General features: G+C 42.4%; 1 protein-coding gene across 4 annotated transcripts in view; it reads right to left on the reverse strand.

Annotated features, from left to right (window-relative positions):
• Window positions 1-226: 226 nt before the first annotated feature.
• Window positions 227-19,565, reverse strand: part of grm3 (glutamate receptor, metabotropic 3) — a 36,858-nt gene continuing 17,519 nt past the window's right edge. For all 4 annotated transcript variants that reach the window (XM_010729759.3, XM_019273909.2, XM_019273892.2 and 1 more), the window contains 9 exons: window positions 17,494-17,763; window positions 16,415-17,033; window positions 9,096-9,338; window positions 8,797-8,986; window positions 7,228-7,537; window positions 6,927-7,120; window positions 6,666-6,798; window positions 4,843-5,020; window positions 227-3,842 (listed from right to left, as the gene is read on the reverse strand). In XM_010729759.3, coding sequence (XP_010728061.2) covers window positions 3,766-3,842; window positions 4,843-5,020; window positions 6,666-6,798; window positions 6,927-7,120; window positions 7,228-7,537; window positions 8,797-8,986; window positions 9,096-9,338; window positions 16,415-17,033; window positions 17,494-17,763 — 2,214 coding nt within the window. In that variant the 3' untranslated portion in view covers window positions 227-3,765. The remainder of the gene's footprint in view (window positions 3,843-4,842; window positions 5,021-6,665; window positions 6,799-6,926; window positions 7,121-7,227; window positions 7,538-8,796; window positions 8,987-9,095; window positions 9,339-16,414; window positions 17,034-17,493; window positions 17,764-19,565) is intronic.

Below are 19,565 nucleotides of genomic sequence, written 5' to 3' on the forward strand. Positions count from 1 at the left end.
ATCTTTCAACATTTGCCAACACACAACTATGAATAGAGCCCGTGTGTGTGTGTGAAAGTGGCGGTGAGGGGCTGGTAATGTTGCGGAAGAGACAAATTCATCTACACTTGCGTTTAACATTTAGATTTTAGCTGAGATTTATTGAGTTTGCACACAGGCACACTGAACTACTTCTGAACTGGACAGACGAGACACAGAAAGACGAGTGGACAACACCGGCGGTTTGCTTGTTGTTATTTATTATGATGTCATCACAGCCTCATTATTGCACGTATCATAAACACAGGAACTATTGCTTTTTGCAATTGACCAGTTCCAGAGTTCAGCTTGACCTCAGCTTCAGTTCGCTGCAGAGATCCTGTCTCATTTGAAAGCCTAGAGGCCAAGGACACATTTTGTTGTATAGCGGGGGCTACAGCACAGAGGCCTTTGTAGAGCACATGGCAGTTGGCAGAGGATGAATAGAGGAACAATGTCCATAGTGGATGGTTTTCTGTTTGAAAGGCATATTCATGAGTAAAGCCAATTAAAGAAGCCACAGCAAGAGTTAGTGGGTACATGAGATGATAAACTGTGTGTAGTGTAGGCAGGAAGGTGATATATTTCAAAGTGATGCTTTTCTTTATAGTTGAGTCCCATTTTCATTTCCCCATATGCGATCCAACTCCTTTATCTGCATTCCCCTTATCCCTTTTCCAACCTCCTCAAGGCCACCTCGTTGGCATGTGCTGCAGCGTGTAGCCCAGATCCGAATGCTTTAGTTTAAGTGTGGGCTACCAATCTGTTAGTCTGGCTTCGGTGGTCTTGGCTGAGACACAGCAGCAAGTTTCACACACAGAGTGAAGATGAGGTGGACATTGGTGGCAGGGGAAAAGGTTGAAAAGGGGTGAGGCAGATTAAGAGAGAGGGGGTCAGAGGAAGAGTGTGAGACTGTTGTCCAAGACTAGTCCCTGGACTAAATGAGAGGAGAATCAGGGTTAAGTGCTCTGTTTGTGTGGCCATTAAAAGCTGGGAGTAGAGTACTGGGCCTCGCTGAGCCAAATCTCATCAGTCACTGCCAATTTGAATCACAACCAGCACCCCCGTTTTTCCTCTTTCTATTCCTCTTCTTTTGCCCTCTCCTCACCCCTCCTCCCACCCTCCTCTCCATGCAGACAAATAGACATTCCGGCAGCGGATGTGGTGGTGGTTGTCCATAGCAACCTGCCATGCGGGGTGTATCTTGTGGGAGCAGGACCACTGAGTGAATGGCTAAGCCTTCTGCTAACAAAGACTGTGAATCTCTGAGATGTTTTGAGCTTCTATAGAAGTGCTGCGACTTCTGGGCTGTAGGAGTGCTTTACATAATCCAGCAGTAGCTCCCCTCTGCTTTGCCACATCGCTCTCTCCTCCTGCTCTCCACACCTAATACACACGCCCGATGTAGGTCGGCTTGTCTTGGCGCATCCTGTAAAATTCCTCCAATCTATCATTCAGTGTGATAATCACGGGTGGTGTTGGAGACCGGCTGTGCAAAGGTGTGGAGCGGTCAAGAGATGGTTGTTCTGCCTGTGCCTTATTATATGAATTTGAACATGAAGCAACTAGATTCGTCTGGGGAAAGCAAATAAGTGATTCGGCTCACATATTTTGTCAGAAATATCAAATATAACAGTCACACTTTATTTTAGACAGCATATTATAGTATGTAACCATTTAAGATCAATTCATTAATAATTTACTAACATTCTAAATGTAATAAACTCTTGCATGACAGGCCACTCTTTAAAATAAAATATGCTGTAATGCTAGATTAGTCCACACTTTTCTTATAAAAAACAAAACAAAAACTTTTTGTCATTTATTTCCCCACCTCATAACTATTACCCATCAGAGAGTCTGTCATATTTCCAGCTACAAACAGAGAGTTTGATAGGTATGGATGTTCATAAATATTATGTATGTGTGCGTATATGCATATGAACTCTACTCTTAACATCCTTTTGTTAGTTGGGATCTGCCAGCAGCTGACATTGTGTGCTCTGCTTCCTCTCGTGAGCCTCTCTGGGACTGCCGAAGCCAGCTGCTCCACTGTGCCTCTCAACATCAACACATTTAACACAGACATGTAAACTGCACACTTCAATAAGTTGACGAGTCAGTGACTTCATCTTATCTGGTATAAGAGCTTCTCTTTCCCCTTCAGTCTTTTATTGGAGCAGCTAAGCTGTAAAGAATGTAAAGTCAAATCGGTGCGATGGGTGTCTAGCAGAAATATCCATTTCATGTTTTTTTAATCACAGACTGGAGAAAGAAGGGGGGTAGAGAAAGTCATTTTCACCTAAGGATTACTCAGATTCACTGTTTCAATACTTCAGCTAAACAATCAATGGCAAAAACTTGGTCGGGAATCAAACTAATTGGCATAGTGTTGCCCTGAAACAAGTACTCTATACTGAGGTCAGTTTTACATTTACCAAACAGAAGCTGGTAATGCAAAACTGATCTCTTACAACCTGGAGCACTATCAAACATACAATAAGGCACATAGCCATATTCAAAACTTCACCACATACTTTATCTATGGGGCACGAAAACATAAGCTACCACTCCCCCTGTAAGTCGGAAAATTCAACATGTGTTCAGCAAAGCAGACAGTTCCCTCCATTAGCACTTGAGTCACTGGAGTACAAATTCATAATTACCAGGTAAGACAACATTTTTTTTTTTTTTGTCGACAGAACTATAACAGCACTGTCCGTATTGACAGTTTTGAGGCAAAAGAAATGCTTTTGACACACTTTATTCTTTCTGGCCTGCTATTAGTTATTATTAACAATCCATTACTGAGCAGCAGTTCAAGAGTGGGAGTGAACATACTGTTGCTTTGGTGAAAACATGTCTGGTACCATGGCCATTTAGATAAAGGGATTCCATGTTTAGAAATATAAAAAAGAGCATTTGTATTAAAAGCAACATTTTTCCTGCAAAAACAGCCACAATTGTTTCTTTATATGGATCAAGTTTGCAAAGCAAATCTTTCAAGATGCGAATAGATGAATTCTCAAACTCAAAATTATATTCTGGCACAGTGTAACTGTAAATCGTTTGATGGATTTTTCCATTCCGGCCATCTTATGCTATCCAGTTAATCCTTTTGTCCACATTCATTCTTGGGTAACAAGACTGTCAACATTGTGCTGTTTGAACCATCAGTAGTATAATATACAAATGTACAGATACACAATAGAAATGCATACATAATTGGTTATTACAATGAGACCTACAAAAAAGCACGAGATTAAAAAGTCTGTGGGATATTGCAGGTGAGGCAAGCAGAGCCACAAATGTGCATCCAGACTGAGAGACACACACCCTCCTACTTTGATTAAGCGCATGTCTATTTACACCGCATCATAACAAAGCTATCAAAAACAAAGGCTCCAAAAATTCCTCCTAAAAACTTTTTTTTGTTCTTTTGTTTCTCTACTTACAACAATGTTGATTCCATGTATGTACATCCCTAGAAAATAATTTAATTATAGTTACACACTTTCTACATTTGTGAAACAATACAGTTCTAGTCCACAAGGAAGGTTGTTTGTTTGTTTGTTTGTTTGTTTGTTTGTTTGCACGTGTATTTGTGTATATGTGTCCACATGTATGTATGCTTGTGTTAATGTGTACGGTGTGCGTATGAGGTGGGGAATGACGGTTGAAGGGGGTTAATGTTCGTGGATTGGCTAACAGTCGCAGGGGCAGATTTAGAGACTGGACTGGATGTGGTCACAGGGAGGAAGTAGTGGAGTCGACGATTTCTCTCCCGTTGCACACAGTGGGGACGTGGTGGGTGCTGACAGAAGCTAGAGAAAGAGAAGAAGAAAAGGTATCAGGCATTCTTAGACAACAGATTTGTGCCTTTAATTCAATGTGTGTGTGTGTGTGTATATATATATATATATATATATACATACATTTTCACAGATGTTTTTCAGGAGAGCTCATGTTTTATTAAGAGGAGCCAAGCTCCCCCTGGCTCCCCTGTAGTTTGCACCCTGGTGACAGAGGTCTAGGCACTAGTGTAGCAAAAGTATTGCCCTTAGGCAAATAAAATGATGACTGTCACATAAATGATGCTGTTTAGCTATGTTGTACACCCGTGTACCTAACAGACCAAGTGCACAGGCTTATACTAATATTTGAGTTAGAATTTAAAACAGAGCAGCAGTTTTAGAACACAGAGGGACCATTAATGCATATTTTAAATAGACACTGACTTTATGTTGCAGGCACAATGTAGATTAAACAGTCCAATGACAATGAAGGGACATGAAGGGATACTAATCTTTCTGAAGCACATTAAGCACACTGGGGTGCAATGTGTGCTAAATATATAATGTTATATAATGTAATGTTAATACACTGTATAGATATTTATATGTTAGCCCAAAAAACCTGAAATTGTTGCAGTCAAAACATTCCAGACACTTCCTAGGGGCATACTTTCTGCTCAACACTGCTGCTCTGTCAGCAGGATGCCACTATTTACAATCTAACTAGCTCATGATTGAACCTGTCACTCATGCATTACCGAGCAACACCTTTGGAGTAACAGTAACAGCATTATAAGACTTCAGGACTGTTTTTTTTTTATACTGTTCCACAGGAACAAAATGCAGAAAAATACAGAAAACAAACACTTATATATGCCCTATAGCAAAAGTGGAACCTAAGGCTGTCCACTGTGCTGAATATTGAATGCTCACAACACCCATTTGGCAGAGACATATTCAAAAAAAAGGTCAGGCAAGTGGTGCTCTAAACCTGGTCTCTTTAAAAATGAGGTAACAGCATGTAACCTACCGTGGGATGCGTATGTGGTGGCAGCCCCACTGACACTGAAGCGATTGAGGTTAAGTCTGTGGCTCGTCACATTTTTCTGGGGCTGAAACATGATGATATGGACCTTAGGAGCAAACATACAGCCCAGGACCACAAAGCCACTCAGGCTGACTGAGATACACATGGTGGTGGTCTGAACCTGCAGACAAAAGAGGAGGTGACAGTAATTAGTAGCCAGATTTTGATAAATAAATCTCATGCTAGTGTAAGTCTAAAGTAATTGCTGCTAATTTGAAGATAAGATGAACATTTTTCAATGGGACTTTACTTTGTAAATAACCAATTAACCAAACATGATATGTACACAGGAGCAATGGGGCCTTTAAAGAGAGAATATAACTCTTCATTGGCAGACTTTGTTACTTTGCAACAGTCCAGCGGATAACAATTACAGGATGGATCAATAAAAGGCTTAACCCACAAAGACTATAGAGGCCAAACTAAACAGTATACCAGCTTTAACTTAATTATCTGGTATTTATTGTATAAAATCAATGCTAAATACAATCTTAAGTATGTCTGGAGAAGTGTATGCTGTATGCAACTTTCAGGTTGCGAGTGGTGTCATATCACCTTAGCTGAAAAGGGTTACAGGATTGAATAACAGCAGCTCACAGTAAAGCCACTGTATTTTACAGAGCGGCACATTAGTAATCAACCCTTCAGCATCTCCTCTGTGTATGTATATACTTGTGTGTGTGTGTGTGTGTGTGTGTGTGTGTGTTGGTGATGTAATGCCTCTACTTGACTAATCTTAAAGTCAGATTACAAGGCCAAAGAGATGCTTAGGGAGGAAAAGAGAGGGAGGATGAGAGAGAGAGGTAGTGAGGAAGTGAGCTGTTTTTTTTGTTGTTTTTTTTCCACATGGATCAAATGAGCAGTCTTGGCATCAGCACTCCTCTCTTATGCCCTTTGATACGGTGTACTGTGTGTGTATGTTTGTGGAAGTGTGTGCTTAAGGTGTATATGTATGCTAAGATTTGTATGGATCTAGTGAACACTCACTCCCCTTTGGTGTTAAATCTGGACACGTGTCAGCAGTTTGACAGGGCGTTTCTGTTTGCCATCCCAATACTGCAGAGCTGGGCCATTTGCCAGCAGGATTAGAAATTGTTTAAGATGCCACTACACCTGTGTAGTCACTGTGACTACACAGAAGTTGTATTAATGATGTTGAAGGAGTACAAAACTGCTCACACTGTAGAGACTCACCTCCAGTTTGAGGACAGAAAAACAGTCCCCAGGAGCTAAATGAAAAGATTTTGGGCTCTTTTTTTTCCTGAGACTTATCTAAGAAGATTGATATGAGTCTCATGTTTGTATACTAAATATGAAACTACCACTTAGCACAAACAGGCCAGGAATAAGTCTGGTACATAACACCCATAAAAGGATAACTGTCAATTACACAGATGATAAAAACAAGATGCAACATATTAATTACTGCTCCTGTTTCACGCTGTCTCCAGTCATTATAATTAAGTAAAGAATTAGCTGGCTGCTGGTAGTAGTTTCATATTTAGCAAACAGACATGAGACTAGTATCAGTCTTCTCATGTGTATTTTTTAATATGCACTTTCCCTTCTCTAAATAAACTAAACTGAATTCAAATACATCTAACTCTGGGCAAGAAAGTGACTAAGCCTCTTAACTTTTCTGTTAAGATAAGATTACGTTGGAAAAAGAAATATGTAGGTCAACGCAATGTCCTCCTAAAAGAAAGAGATAAGAATTTGAGTTTGTGTGTGTGTGTGTGTGTGTGTGTGTGTGTTTAAGAAGATACCCTGTAGTCACTGGATGTAACATAGAAAATGGGAAGAAATGCCAGCCAAATTATACAGGTGGTGTACATGGTAAATCCGATAAACTTGGCCTCATTGAAGTTTTCAGGGCACTTCCTGGTCTTGAAGGCATACCTAAAGGGAGAGAATCATATGTCTGATTTAGACACCATCAGAAACAAAACTTCTGAAATCGAAAGAAAGAAAGCACAAATGTTGGACAGCAGTATGATGGCAACGCAAACCAGCTCTGATACACTTACACAGTACACAGGATGACCAGGAGCACGTCATATCCCAGTGACAGAAGCATGCTGGAGTCGCGTACGTTACACTTGAGGATGACAGTCTGTCGTCGCTCTGGCAAAGTGAAGCGCCGTGTCCCAGGAACTTCCAGCAGCAGCCACACTGACACCATCACTAACTGGACGGAAATTAAACTCAGACAGATGAACACCTGAAATAGAAGGGGTGCGAGGTGGGTAAGGTCATCAAGATCCACTGTCTGTCTGTCCATCCATCTGACTGATGCAGATGGATAAACATGATGCTGCAATCACTCACCTGAGAGGACGGGCTAATGAAGCGTGGCCTCGCTGCACCCGCTCCATCTTTCACGCCACTGAAAATCCTGGCGATCCTGTTGGTTTTGGTAAGAAGGGCGGAGTAGCAGACAGCGAAAGACGTGCCCAGGCCGAGACGGCGCAGGGCACAGATGGCAGGAGAGGGTTTGGCCAAGAAGAGGAAAGTCATGGCGTAGGACATGAAGACTCCCAAGAGGAGGATGTAACATAGCTCTCTGCCTGAAGCCTTCACCAGTGGTGTGTGGTTATGTCTGATAAACACCCAAAACACCATACCGGTGCACATGAACCTGTGGACAGGGAGGAAAGTTATGCAAACAAACCAAAGTTTTATGAAGTCACAGTTTCGATAGGTATAATACACACGTAGGGCTGAGCTGTATATAACAAAACATATCACAATAATCAGAACATCTTCTTATATCAGTATAGGAGCATATCAAAATGCATGTTTACTTTTAGGTATGGGAAAAACACATTGACTCAATCGATTGTTTGCAAAGTCAGACCTCATAACTGTTAGTTACTGCTATATACAATGGGTCTGTGACTTTAGACAGAGGAAGACAAACACAGGCGTCTCATTTATAGCTGACAACCACTGATTTTTCTGAAATGACAGGTGTTCATTTATAGCTGACAACCACTGATTTTTCTGAAATGACAGGTGTAGTTGGCAGATTTTATTGACCTGTGGCTAATTAAACCAATGTTTCCTCCATGAGTTGGCTGAAAATAAAGATTTTTTTAATGTTTTCAGCTGACTCATTTTTAAAACAAGACTTTTGCAAAAAAAAAAGGAGCTCTTACATGTGATATCCATGTATGATATCATGCTAAAGCTCAGAATCCTTACCAAGTGATTCATGACACATGTCATTAAGAGGAAGAGTTGTTCTTGTGTTGCACTGTAGAGCTGTATACCCTTAGTGTTGTAAGTATGACGAACAAAAATGAATAATCAGACTTGTATTCAGTTTTAACAATACAGGAGAAAAGACTTTTAGGATGAGGACTAACTGATGAGTTTGAAAAACCTAATGCTGTTTTTGGTAAAACTGGCTGAAATCCAATAAACAGGACCAAGCAGCTAAACTCTGACCAGTGTCCAGGCTTCCACATAGTTAGGAAATACTATAAAATGGACGTGATAGTCGTGAATGTCTGTGGTTGTTGAATGTTGAAAGTCAAGCTGTGTCATTGTAGTAAACTAGTTAACTGTACATGCTAACTATCACTGTCATGTTCATGTCGATGAGTTCATTTTTTAATATCTAGAATCATCTATGAAAACTGAGCTATTCGAGCTCTTTAAATGCTATTAAATGCTCTATGAGAGCCTCATGCGCACTGTTTCAGCATGTGAAAAAAATCCAAATCCAGACATGCTGTTACGGTTGCTAAGCGATTGGACAGTCACTGTTCAGTACAGGGGTTTAGCAAATGTTCAATTCCCTCCCCCCATCCCAACATCCATACACACACATACACTCTCGCCCCTCTAAGGACCAGGCAGAAACTGACATGTTGACAGCCCATTATCACTCACCCTACACAGGCGATGGTAATTGGACCAATGGCCCAAGCGTCTTCCCACATAATATAGTCCTCAGGAAGGTCGTAACAGGACGTCAGGTCATCAGTGGGCCACTGGCCAGGAGCACAGGGCGAGCAGGTGAACTCATCAGCCAGGTATTCATGGGGCTCACAGGCTGTGCAGATCCAGCAGCAGTACTCACCTGGGAGACAGGAATGTGAACAGCAGAGTGTGACAGTCTGAGATTTTTCAGGAGGCACTGCTGCTTGGTATGTTATGCTGCAGTGACAAAAAAGAACATTGTCTCCTACCTGCCTGCATTTTCTTCATCTCATTGCGTTCACAGGGGTCGCTGCATTGTGAGGTGGGCACCATTTCTCTAGGCCAGTGAATCAGCTCGCTGCTCAGACTCAGACTCTCTGCCCATTCACCTACCGACACATAACCATAACGATCACCAGAGCGCTGGTAGCTGAAGATGTTGTATCGGCCCATGCCATCCCCCTGGGAATCAAACTTCACGGCTGTTTCACTGCCTGGAGGAGCGAAAGGGGCTGGAGGGGGTGAGAGGATACAAAGAGTGGAAAAGAAAGTGATAAGACGAGTGGAAAAAGGAGATTAAAACTAAACAGTCACAAACAATCATCCCATTGATGTCACACTGATGTCTCTTAAAAGCAGCATTGAGGACGCAGACAATAAGTCACGGTCAGTTAAGCCTTAGGAGTCCAGAACAGACAGTGAAGGGCATTACAATAGTGTTTTCATTAGTGAAGACCAGTCAGTTACAAACATATTTGCTAAGCGGCTATAAATGCCTGATATGCTTAGTGATGTCTGTGTGTATCAGTGGCCTCCCATCCTTCCCCAAGGTCACATAGGGACAAAAACGCTGCTCTGAAATCTGATCTGACAAATATTATTACCAAATGTATCATTAACAAACAGCCCATAAAGTCATATAGGCATGAAGACAGAGGATTGAATCCCTGGGCAGTGCTATTGCAACCTACACATTGATAAAATTAGCCTCTGGGTCTCTCATGTGAGGGAGGTACACTGCTGAAACTGCCAAATTGGTTTGTATACAAGTTGTTATGAAAGGATTACCATCTACCCTCAGGATGTGGCAACAGAAGACATTGTAAAATTGGCAGAATGCTGAAACCATTAAAAACAACCCAAGGAAAAAAGACTATGGACTGGGGGGAAAAAAGTAACTTCTTGCAGGCAGTGTTGGACCTGACAGTGCTGACACTTGGCCATTTTGACACAGACAAAGTGTATGTCACTCCTATAGTGCCACTTCTGTCCTCACAGTAGAGCAATCAACTCTGTGCTGCTGACACACCGTACAGGTCTGAGTGTTATATGCTGCTGCCTCCCATGTCAAATGATGATGTGGCTGGGGATAGCGCAGCATACACTGGGTTTATAAAATATCACTCTTCAACATATAACAAGGCTCTCTGTGCTCTCTGGCAGCATTAATGATACTGTGCTGCCTTCCTCATATCTCTGTGTCATTGGGTAACTGCAGATATCACGGGCTGAATTCTCCACACATCCAGCCTGAGATCAGCGGAATGAATCAAAACACAGTTTGTGAATAAGCTGTTGGTCCTAACTGTGTATGTGTGCACAGATGCCTGTAGGAGCTCCATTAGGTTTTACTTTACAGTGTGATGGTTAAGGTATTGCTCTCAGTGCTGTGGGAGACTGTGCTGACAGAACCAAAGCTCTGACCCTGCTGTTAGTAGTATGTGTGTGTGTGTGTGTGTGTGTGTGTGTGTGTGTGTGTGTGTGTCTTTGTGTGAATAAGCTTGCAACACTGACAAGGGCTAAAGCTGTGCTATTGTTGTGAAAGCTCAGTGTGTTTAGAGAAGAATGGCGTGTCAGATGGCAGCAGAGGGGGTTAGGGTTTATGAAATCCATAAATCACAGAGACAGCACAACCCTCTATCTTCCTCCTCTCTCCCTCTGTCACAGGAAATTTTAAGTGTCAAGTCTGCTTTGGATTTTGGGGCTAAATGTTTAGATGACAGCTAAATGAAAATGATTTCAATAAGAAGGTGCTGATAAAATCTTCAGACGAAGAAGAGTTATGAATCCATTATACTGCAAGTTGGCAGATAATAAAGTCTGCTAATAACACTGAGCAATAAGACAAGCCTCCTCCTCTTCAACACCCATACACACTCACAGAAACACTTTGCCACTAGCTAATTATCATAACTGCACCTTATTAGGACCTTAGATGTGTGCTGAAAGTCTAATTAGCTGCATGTGGTAATTACACATAATACAGACTAAAGAGATAACGGCATTAGCCTAGAGACCCATTTGAGGTCGCTGTATTGTCCTTGACTTCCCAGATTGCATTCGTAGAGCAATAGACTCAGCACTGGTGATTCCACCCAATAACCACCATCGACCTCGCTAACATGACGGAGCGGCTTATCAGGAAAGTGTATGTGAGTACAAGTTAGAGCTGGCGAAGGCCACCAGGACCCTGGTGACTGCACAGACACTTCAGGTCCTCGACTAATGGATGCCACTCACTTTCTTCCCACACTGCTGTTTTGGGCTGGATTTCAAAGTCTGGAGTTTTAGTGGCTTAAAGATTTTCGTTCTGACTCAACAAAGACTCACGTGGCAATGTGAGGCCGACCTTGTGACTATTCTAACTTGCTGATGTTTAGTAGGTAAACTTAGTTAAGCTTGTTAGCATGGTAACACAAAGTGCAATTAACTCTAAACACAATATTGAGGTTGGTTGGAATGTCCGTAGTTGACAAATTTAAAGTTTAAAATGATCTTTGCTGGATAAAGTTAAAAGTTATTACAATTTATCATAAAGAAGAACATGAGTGGTTGCACCAAATTTAATTTCAATTAATAATACCAAGAATAACTGGCACTAAAGGCGATAATTTATGTATTTCTGTACAAAATGTGGTACCAATACATTTGTCAATATTTTACAGATTAAGTAAAAGATTGAACCTGCTGGCTGTGCTACAGGATCACCATTATCATTAGGTGTCATCCTCTGGGGCCCATGAATGCCTGGACAAAGGTACATGACAATCTATCTAATAGATGTTCAGATATTTCAGTCTGAACCAAAATGTTGGACCGAAGGGGCAACATACTGACATTGCCATTCATGAAATCATGCATTTGAATTTCAGCAGATTCACAATAGAGAAGTAGTAGGAGAGCAGTTAAAAGCAAAAATTTCCCTCAGCTACTTTTCTACAGCATGTCTGTACGTAATGTAACTTTAAGGAACCATGAACTGAACCAATTTGATCATTTAAAGAAGTGAATGGTGTTGGACTGCTTCCGAACAGCAGCTTGCCTACGGGGTATTAACACCGACTGTAATATCTTAGAACGGTGATGATTCTGTGTGACCTCATCCGTACAACACTTCCCACTGGCTCAGTCCAATCCAGCTAAGGCCCACAGCAGGCTCGGCCCTGAGTACTACTCGCAACTCTGAGTGATGTTCCATGCCTGCAACGTGCCAGCAGCCTCCAAAGGTGGACCAAAGGTTGTCTTCTTAGCGCCCTTTTACAACTGTGAATACACTGCTGCCTGTCTGAGAGGATCATCATCACATCGCTCTTCATTTTTGTGAATGCAGTTAATCAAACAGTCGGGGCCCCAGAATATTTAATAACAGTACATAAAGTTAGGTGAAACAAACTGCTGTTATAACTCAGCCTAGCACACTTTAGCATTCCCGCTAACTCGAGAAGCACCTTATTATTCTAGCTTAATTAGAAGCATGGTGAAAACAGGCTTTTCATTCAGAAGCTGTGAAATTAATTATGTTCTCGGCCATGTCGGGCTAAAGCGAAGCCCAAGGGGGATTGTGGGTATTAAAGGCAGGGAGAGAGAGAGAGAGAGAGAGGGGCGAGGCTAAGAGGTTTGGGAGGCATAAGTAGGAATAAGTAATCCAAAAGTGGAGAGAGAGAGAGTGAGAGAGAGGTATACAGACTCATAGAGACAGGACAAATCTTTCCTTTGTGTGAGGGTATGACTAAAAATTCGAAAGCCGGCTGATGATTAGTTGTTGGCTAGGGAATAGAGAATTGTATTTCCAAGCATCAGTTCACTTGAATCCTTCCTTTAATCGTGACAAAGTTTGACAGACACTGCATAGAGTGCACATCTTTTCCAGGTAAAATAGAAAGATACAAAGGCTCTGCATGTTAATGGTGTGACAACCCTTTCTTGTCCCTGTTTTTCTTTCTTCAGAGCATTGATGACCTTACACATCTGTTCCCCACAGAGACACGCACACACATCCCTGAGCATATACAGATATGGACGCAGGGATGCACTCACATGTCACATACGCACACACACACACAGACAGATTACATCGGCTATATTTGTTCTCCCGGCAGATTTGGTCCCCAGGGATGGAGGCGCTGCCTGGGCCATGGACCAACAGGCCACAGGGGAAAAGAGGACAGATAGGGCGGAGAGAAGGAAGTTTAGAACAAGAGAAGAGAAATGTATAGGAGGAGAGGCGCAGCAGCACGGAGCTGAGGCTTGACAGAAAGAAAGGTGGTGAGATAGAGGAGACAAAAGGGAGAAACGGCAGTCCAAAAGCAGGGTGTGCTGGGAGGGCGGATGAGCCAAGAGACAAGATAAGGGCAAAGAAAGGAGGGAAGTGACAAGGGAGAAGAGAGAGAAGAATACAAGAAAAAAAGAAAATAAAGGAGATAGCAAAAGAGAAAAGCAAGAAACTGGTGTGACGCCAGCAGAGATATAGGTGGATGGAGGAAAGCCTTTAGACAGGGGAATCAATAGAGAAAAGGTGAAGGATGGATGGAGGGATGAACAGAGGGAAGGAGTGGAGCAGACCGGCGCAGAGAGGCGGTGGAGGCAGGAGAGCAACCTTGTGAAGTCTGAGTGGGATGTGCTGTTTTTGAATGTAGAGAGAGGAGGACACTCTCTCGGTGAGAAAAGAGAATGGAGACAGAGAGATAGAGAGAGATGTAGAGCGTCAGAGTGATGAAGAGTGAGAGAAAGAGAGACAGAAAGACAGAGAGAGAGACAGAGAGTGACAGAGACGGAGAGACAGAGGAAGAGTGTCAGGAGAAAATGAGGCAGAGAAAGAGTGAAGGTTGTTCTCGAGCATCTAAACGTTGCAGTAAGCTCTCTTGCTCAATATGGCCCTGAAGGCACACCGCCTCTGCTAACACAGACATATAACACACACACACACACACACACACACACACACACACACACAAAGCGCAGAGAAGGGGGGGGGGATATCACATCTATCACCACTATTTGAACAGAAGACTGTGTGCATGTGTGTATATACTGATATGTTTGCTGCAGATCGGGGAGGTGGGTGGGTGGGAGTTGAATGATGGCTTTGAGAAGTGCGTGGGTTGGGGGTGTCTGCAATTTCATGCTGGTAGGAAAAAAAAACAGCATTTCAAGCTGCCTCTTTGGAAAAAGCTGACTGTTTCGCACGTGTGTGCGTGTGTGTGTGTCTCTTGTGCGTGTATATTTTTTGTTCGGAGGGTGTAGCAAGGCCTCGTAAAATGCTCAAATATGCCCCCGTGTCTATTACTAGTTGGTAGGGAGCAGTTCCCATGATCTAGCAGATCACTTCAACAATTGGCAATAGTGTCGGCTTCATTACCATAGCAACTAGCGAGATGAGACTAGATGAAGAGAGCGGCGTATGAAAACACACTCCTAACCACACAGCATACTGCCTCAGTGCACCACATACGCTGTCGGTAACACACTCAACAAAAACAGCCTTATCACAGTTTGCCGTGTTATGAATGTAAAGTTAAGCAATTCAGAGTTTTTGGACTGCATGACGATATGAGTGAGATCAAAGTTTAATGCAATGTAAAGAGTGTCTAATCAGTATGCATGTTTGTGAGATGGGAGAGAGATAGAGAGCGCTGAACAGTGTTGGTTTTCCGTCTGCTACAGTTCAGACTGAGAGCACTGCGGATGGTGATGCTGCAGTATTTATACATCCACATTCAACCTCAACTCACCTCAGCCCCTTCCTTACATACTGTAGATGGAAAGATATATATGTACAGCGGTGTGAGTGCATCATTCGGGACTAACCAACAACTAAAAATCAAATGCTAACACAGCTCCCTGTACTGCCTCTTTCAACATCCTTGGCGTCTTATCGACACGTTCTTTGAATGCATTTTTTAAAGACAGATACAGCTGTTTGCCATGCTGTCACCGTCGACACTGACACTGAGCTGTAAAGAACTCAAGATCCTCGTACACGCTGTTACTCTTTCCCTGCTGCAGAGTAAAGACATGCGCCTCATGGACATACATCAGTAGTGAAACGAGGGGAGGGGAGAGCCTGAGAGGAGAATGTAAGGGAGAAAGATGATCAGACATAGAGATGTAGGGAAGTCACAGTGGGATTCACACCTCCTCTCCTCTCCAACTTACTCCACAGCATTTTTTTTTTAACTTTCTATGTGTGAATCTGCATATCTGTTCCGTCCCTCTCTGAATGCATCCTAGAAGGGAGTGGTTATCATCTGTGCCAAGTGGAGGCTACGACTGCAATCGCCTTCACTATTTCCTCTCTCTCTCTCTCTCTGTCTTACTGAAACTGTTCATCCCTCTTCCCTTCTTTCTGTCTCCATTCTCTCAGGCAGAAATGCTCCAAGCCCTTTGATTTGTAGCAGAAATGAAGATGGGGAATTTCAAAGAGAATCCTCTTCTTCTGCTGACACATGCTGTCCCACTCCAGCACTGCCTCTGTGCTCCCTTGTTCCTTCCCTCCTTCCCTTCCTACCCGTCTCTTTTTCAGTCCTACTCCCTTTTACCTTACGCCAAACTCTCATTTCCTCACTTTAGTTTGCCTGTCAGTCTTATCTCTAAGCTTCCTTCACCGTCCCTTCATAGATGATGCCATTCTTTCGTCCTCCATCCATCCCTCCTGCTCTCTCCCCAGCGTCCCGTGGCAAAGCTGCCGTGTTAGAGCTGTTTGTCTGGCTGTTTTGATGTCTGCTCTTGGTCACGGTTGGTGGAGGAATAAGCACCTCTAAACCTGTGTCAGTCCCTGAGACGCAGCAGTTTATTTATAACGCTTCCTTTGTACGCCATCTCTCAGTCAAGCCAATCCTCTGTCTCTTCTCTCCCAACTCTACAGAGACTGACTGACAGACAGGCAGCCTGCTATAGGAGCTATTATAACACACACAATCTCATTAGTGCAAGGGAGAAGAATATGGCTGACGGATTAACTGCAGCTCTCATTCCTCAAAGCAACTTTGTAGTGTCGTATCAATTACGCATGGGTAATAGGTGTCAATGGCAGGCTGGCTCTGACAATACATAGCAATTAAGCGGATTTGTCTCAGTACTTTTTATGTTCTGTGGTTTGGCTGCTTTGGCTGAGGAGGACAACATCCCTGTGTTGTTCATGAGAGGACTGTTAACTAGGCACAGCACTCCCTGTCTGTTTCTTGCTATCTCTGCCCTTTCCTCGCCAACTTCCCTCTCAAGCGTTCTCAAACTTCTTTTCACTCTTCATCCACCTTGAACACCTTATCTAGGACTCTTCACTCTCTTCGTTGCGCTCCAGCTCTCTTACCTGTGAAGCTGACATTAAGGATGTAATCCCTGTAAAGTCTGCGCCCATCCAGTGCCTTCATGCTGTCGCACAGCTTGGTGGTGTTGAAGCACAGGCTCCGTTGCATATTGTGGAGTGCAATGGCTATGGCGTATACTGCGTTCACCACAAACATGATCTTAGACTCTGGTTCAAAGTTACTCTTGTCCATAGACAAGTCCTTGTCACATGGCGGGAGAGGCGTCTCTCCAAATCCAACACCTCCCCCTCCTCCTGTTCCTCCACCACCCAAGGAGCACTGGAACCGCTGCTCCCAGAATTCCCTGTACCAGGGATTCCGATGATTTTTGGCCGGGTTCAGACCGAGGAAGTAGCGGTTGAATTCTGGCACGGGATTGGCTGACAGCTCAAGTGTGATGGCTCCTTCAGCAGTGACCTCATTTCCCTTGACAATGCTTTCCTGTGCACCCCAACCATCGCTGGCCACCCAGATGAAGGAGGTGTTAAGCCTGGCAGCAGCTGCCAGCAGCTCTCTGGCATCGTCACTGCGCAGAAAGAGGACAGCCACACGGGCATTTGGCTTCTGGAGGAGCTGACGGATCACAGCTTCATAGGACTTCTTAGCATTAGAACGCCCCACCTAAACAGAAAGAGGACATTAATGTAACGACAGATGCATTATAAATTCATCAAAAAGGTTTCCAGTTCCTTTATCACCTTATATAACCGTCATTCATATTAAGAAACAAGCAACAAAATGCTTTTGTCTCACACCATCATGCACCTCCGTAGCAAATGTGACTGTGAAAGTACCCAGAATAAATTCTTGGAGATAAGCTTTCATTTTCTGGTTCACAGCTGATAACACCAATGTAATATAAATCCCATTTGTGTGTAAGGCAAGATAAGACATGGAGACAAACTTTTATAAGCTCACAAATTTAGTGCCCCATTCATTGTTACTAGTGCAGCTTCAGGCCATACATCAGTGTGACACTGCTGATTATAGTTTTGGGTTTTTGGTATCTGGCTGTAAGCACTGGATGCTTATAATCATTGAGAAATAAACTCATATTTTATTGCATTTTCTCATGCCTTACCTTCTCCGAAGTAGCGATACAGATGTTCCTCATGCGTGCCTCTTGTTCGAAGGCCTCTATACCGGTTTCACCGTAATCGCCCTCCGATGCCACAGTGGACACGTACGTCCAGTTAAAGAACCGGAGGATCTCAGCCATAGCTTTGGCCTGGTAGAAATCAGGGGGAACTGTGCGGGCGAAGTAATCGTAACGGGTCTTATCGCTGAGCTTGGCACTGGTTGACGCATAGCTTATCTGAGGAATCTGAAAGAGCCTGAGAAGATTGGCAACCTGAGGAGAGAGATGCAGTGAAACGAGACATTTAAATCAAGTAATCAATTCAAACACAGTTTTTTTTATGAATCTTATGAAGTTAATTTTGATTTTTTGAAAAAACATTGAGCAGCACACAGAGATATGAGATGATAAGATAATATTTTGTGAATGATTTTGTTTCGGAATAAATTTTAACTTTTAAAATGATAGAGGGGAAACGTGCATTTTAATTAGAGAGACCAAGAGCCTAAACAACAGTTCACATAATTTCATTATAAATGAGTCCTTTTGATTTCATGTTCTGCTTCAGTTTTATTTGACTGATTTTTATCCCAATTTTCTTGTTGGCTTGTATGAAAAATCCAATTGGTGTAAATCCAATTTGGTGTTTCTGATTGTCTCTTATTATATTTTATCCCATTAACCTCTCATTCATTTATGTAAAGAGATGTTTTTTTTTATAGTTACAGCAGTGAGGCACACAATTTGAAAGCACATGGTATCAGTCAGGCCTGCAGTGTGGAACTACATTAAACTCAAGACTGAATTCAGTCAAGCAGCTACTTGTAGTGTTTACGATGCAAATGTTTTGAGAGGTGGCAGCAGCTAATTTAATGGAGCACTTGAAAGACGCATACAAGTACACACAGTGAGCAGGAAACTGGAGGACAGGCAGACAAAATGCTGAATTATCTCAAAAGTGACTGGAATGAGCCCTTTCTCTCATATCTACACTGCTACGAAGGGTATGTTCATCCCATGGATTGTTTGACAGGTGAAACCATAATTATTTTCATATTAGACATTTGAGTTTAGATCTGATCCATGTCACTGCTGTGTTAAACATTCAACATTCAGCTTGTAGGTATAGCTTCTGTCTCTAATATGATCCGATGAAGCAAAGCGATAAAAAAACAAAAAAAAAAAAACACTGAAAACATTCGTTGTAAAAAAACAACAACGCTGTAAGACAAGTAAAACTGTCTGAAAGAGCACTGCCAGTCAGCAGTGTGAATAATGTGAAAATACAGTTTATATCAAGTACAATGTTATCTTTCTGCAATACACTGCAGTGGTATGGTTTTTTAAAAATGTTCCCATTGACCAACTGGTCTGTAGTGGAGAGCAGACTTACAGATTACAAATTAGCCAAGTATTAAAAGTTTGATCAAAAAGGACTGGCACATTGACAAAAACTTGAGAATAAGACCCATGAAAATAACTGAAATGATCCTTTTATAATTATATTTTTTTTCCATCAAAGGAAAAAATTAGAACATATTTCGATTTCGAAGATTACTACTGATATGAATTACTTCATGCATAATGTGATTATTTAAAGATAAAAGACAATGCTGCAAGTGTAGGCATACATGCACACAGAGAAACACAAAATGGCACACACACACACACACACACACACACACACACAGACAGTTCTATAAATCACTGACTCATGCATTAGTGATGGACATCATCTGGGGTCTACTGATGTCCATATAATATTCCCTTTTACTGTTGATTGGAGTTTGGTCATGTTCTCTTCATTACAATTTTAGTCACAGGCGCCAAAACAAACAGTGAAGATTGTAATTGCTACACATTCTCAAGCGCACAAAAGACATGTAAACATACACCATCAACCACGCACGCACACGCTCGCAAACAAACACAAGCGCGCATCACTCACGGCGCTTTCTCTATATTTCATTCATAGCTCAGTTGATGAGCTGTTTTGACAACATGCCAGAATCTCATTAGACTAATAATGTAGAAGATTAGAAAACACACTCATATACATATACTGATGTGCACTA

This window comes from Larimichthys crocea, chromosome XXI (assembly GCF_000972845.2).
Source record: "Larimichthys crocea isolate SSNF chromosome XXI, L_crocea_2.0, whole genome shotgun sequence".
In the NCBI taxonomy this organism is placed as follows: Eukaryota; Metazoa; Chordata; class Actinopteri; family Sciaenidae; genus Larimichthys; species Larimichthys crocea.